This window comes from Nematolebias whitei, chromosome 13, assembly GCF_014905685.2.
Source record: "Nematolebias whitei isolate Nwh7 chromosome 13, NemWhi1, whole genome shotgun sequence".
Lineage (NCBI taxonomy): Eukaryota > Metazoa > Chordata > Actinopteri > Cyprinodontiformes > Rivulidae > Nematolebias > Nematolebias whitei.
Window position 1 is genome coordinate 24,129,418 of NC_056510.1, and position 2,662 is coordinate 24,132,079.

The 2,662-nt window shown below is 37.0% G+C and overlaps 1 protein-coding gene across 1 annotated transcript in view; it reads right to left on the reverse strand.

Annotated features, from left to right (window-relative positions):
• Positions 1-2,385, reverse strand: part of LOC119418882 (chromatin assembly factor 1 subunit B) — a 7,657-nt gene extending 5,272 nt beyond the window's left edge. Inside the window, exons 1-4 of the mRNA XM_037686174.1 lie at positions 2,283-2,385; positions 2,115-2,184; positions 1,937-2,028; positions 455-614 (exon numbers count right to left, since the gene is read on the reverse strand). Coding sequence (XP_037542102.1) covers positions 455-614; positions 1,937-2,028; positions 2,115-2,184; positions 2,283-2,385 — 425 coding nt within the window. The remainder of the gene's footprint in view (positions 1-454; positions 615-1,936; positions 2,029-2,114; positions 2,185-2,282) is intronic.
• Positions 2,386-2,662: the final 277 nt, after the last annotated feature.

The window sequence follows — 2,662 nt, forward strand, 5'->3', positions numbered from 1 at the left end:
GGTGTTGTTCTGTGTATGGCCTGAACTTGTATTCACTGAACTCTTTAATAAAATATGCTAGAGTCAAAAGTGAGACCATTTTTCTGACAGCTGGAGCTTGGATGTTAACTCCAAAAGACTCATCCCTCTTCTACAGAACACAACCAAATTAGAAATATCTTTAAGTGGTTTGTATTGTGCACGGCCCAGAACAGAACTGTAGCGGGTGAATATAACCACATCAATGTTGCCTGTTTCCAATTATCAGTGACATCTACAGTATATGGCATCTGCACTGTGCACACAAGTGTACAAACAGACAAATTATAAAGTCCTGCCCAGGTCTGTTCACTCTTCTGTTGTCTAATAAGCAACTCAGGAGGTGCAGTCTCTTGAGTTTGAAGCAATTCATATGTTCATTTTTTTATCTGTTGACTCTAATAAACAAAAGCCAATGGAGGATTTTGAGGTTTACCATGTCAGATCGCTGAGTGTGTGGTAGTGGATGTTGGACACAAGGCCAAATGGAAGGCTCTGCTGCGTATCATACAAGAAGATGGAGTCCTCAGAGGCCACTGCAATCACCATGCGGTACGGCAACTGGAACAAATTGGGAAGAGCCTGGGTCGAACCATCTGTTAGGCAGAAGCGGAGGGAGAGGCACACATGAGAAAACAAAAACTAGAGACATTTCATTTCCTGTGAAAATGCAGTGTGAATGCTTACTGCTGACCAACTGGCTGAAAAACAGATTAGCTTAAAACATGCTGAAATGTAGCTGAAAATGTAGAACAAGCCTAAGTAAGCAGAAAAAAGCAGAAAGAACACATATTTGCTAAATTAGATTAAATAAGCAGAAATTATCACAAAAATTAGGAAAATTACCGGTAGCTAAAAAAAGCTAAAATGAGAAAAAAGAAGCTTAAACTACCAGGAAGAAGTGGAAGGAACTGAAATGAGAGAAAAAAAAAAAGTGAATGTTGAATAAGTTAAATTCATCACAAAAGAGTTTAAAAGTAGCTGAAATAGAAGAAAAAGCTGAAAGGAGCTGAAATTAGCAGAAATTACCAAAAACAATTTTTATTTATCTGAAAACAGCTGAAATTAGCTGAAAATGTTAAAATGCAACAAAAAAACAAAAAAAACAAGGTACCGGTAACTGAAACGGTAGAACAAGCTTAAATAAGCAGAAGAAAGCAGAAAGAACACGTGTTTACCCAATTAGACTGAAAGAAGCAGAAATTAGCACTAAAAAGTGGAAATTATCTGAAAAAAGCTGAAATGAGCAAAACTAAAAGAAGCTTAAATTACCAAAAAGAAGTGGAGAGAGCACATTTTTGCTGAATTAGGTTGAAAAAAGTTTAAATGTGTGAAAAATGTGGAATTAACAAAAAAAAATAATAATACAATTAGCATTAAAATAGCTAAATAGTAGCTGACATAGCAGAAAAGGCTGAAAGAAGCATAACAAGCTAAAATCAGCAGAAATAAGTTCGAAGAAGCCCAAAAATGTTGTTGTAACCAGAACAATTCTAAAAGGTGCACAAAACAGCAGAAAAAACAGCAGAAATTAGCTGGAAAAAAGCTTAAATTTGCACAAGCTGAACCAGAACAAAATGTGAAAGGAGCAGTAAAAGGTTGTAAACACATCTAAAGAGTTGAAGGAGGTAAAATGAGCTCAGTTCATTTTCAATGAGGAAAAAAAAAAAGTGTCAGAAAAGGCCAAATATTTCAAAAAGGTACAGTTGCACCAATACCAAAAGTCAGAGCAGGATTGTCCTGAATGAGCTGAACGTTTTGATTCATTTGTTGAAATAGCACAAAAATTGTGGAACAAGAAAGATGCTGGAAAATGTATGGAAGAAAAACCGATCATAATAGTGTGAATGCTTCATCAGCATGTACACAATAAATAAAAACGCAGACGGCCTCCATAAGCACCGATGTTTGTTCTTACCTTCAGCCTTTTTAGTCCTGAGTTCAAAGTAGACGGGGCAGCAGCGCACAGCCAGAGTGGCTTTAGATGGACATGGCAAGTGGGCGATGGGTCTAATAAAAAGGAGATATATTTATTTGTTTACTTTAATTACAGGGATTTGTAAGAACTTTAGCTACATAAATACCACAAACTCTACCTCTTTAGACTTTTCCTGGAAAAGATGTAAGTGGTATTTATGACGTTTTCTCCAACCTCCACACATCCAGCTATGGTTCCAAGAGGCGACAAGAGAATAAGAGAGCTGGCTTTATTTTAACTATTTCACCAGGATACGAGCTAATTTTGGTGCATGCAGTGAGCGTACCCGGGGCAAGCAGGAACGACCCATCGGGTGTGAACGAAAGACGACGAAAGAACGACCTCATACTGTCGTCGTGGAACATCCTGTACTGCTTGGCCTGCAGCATCAAACACAACGAAGTCAAACTGACACTGAAACACATTTCAGGAGCTTAAGAGCGACTGTAAAGGTTCTTACACCTCCATCAGTCAAATTTAAAGTGTTTAAAGTGAAATTTTTTCTGCACCTTGCAGCCAATGTCACCTTATAGCCAAACTAAAATGTACTTTTTATATAAAATTAGTTGGTTTTCTTTAAATAAACAGCCTTTCTGTAATTTTTATCTCTAGAAAGGACAGAAATGTAAAATAAGCACAACAAAGTTTCAGTATGTAACGCTCAGT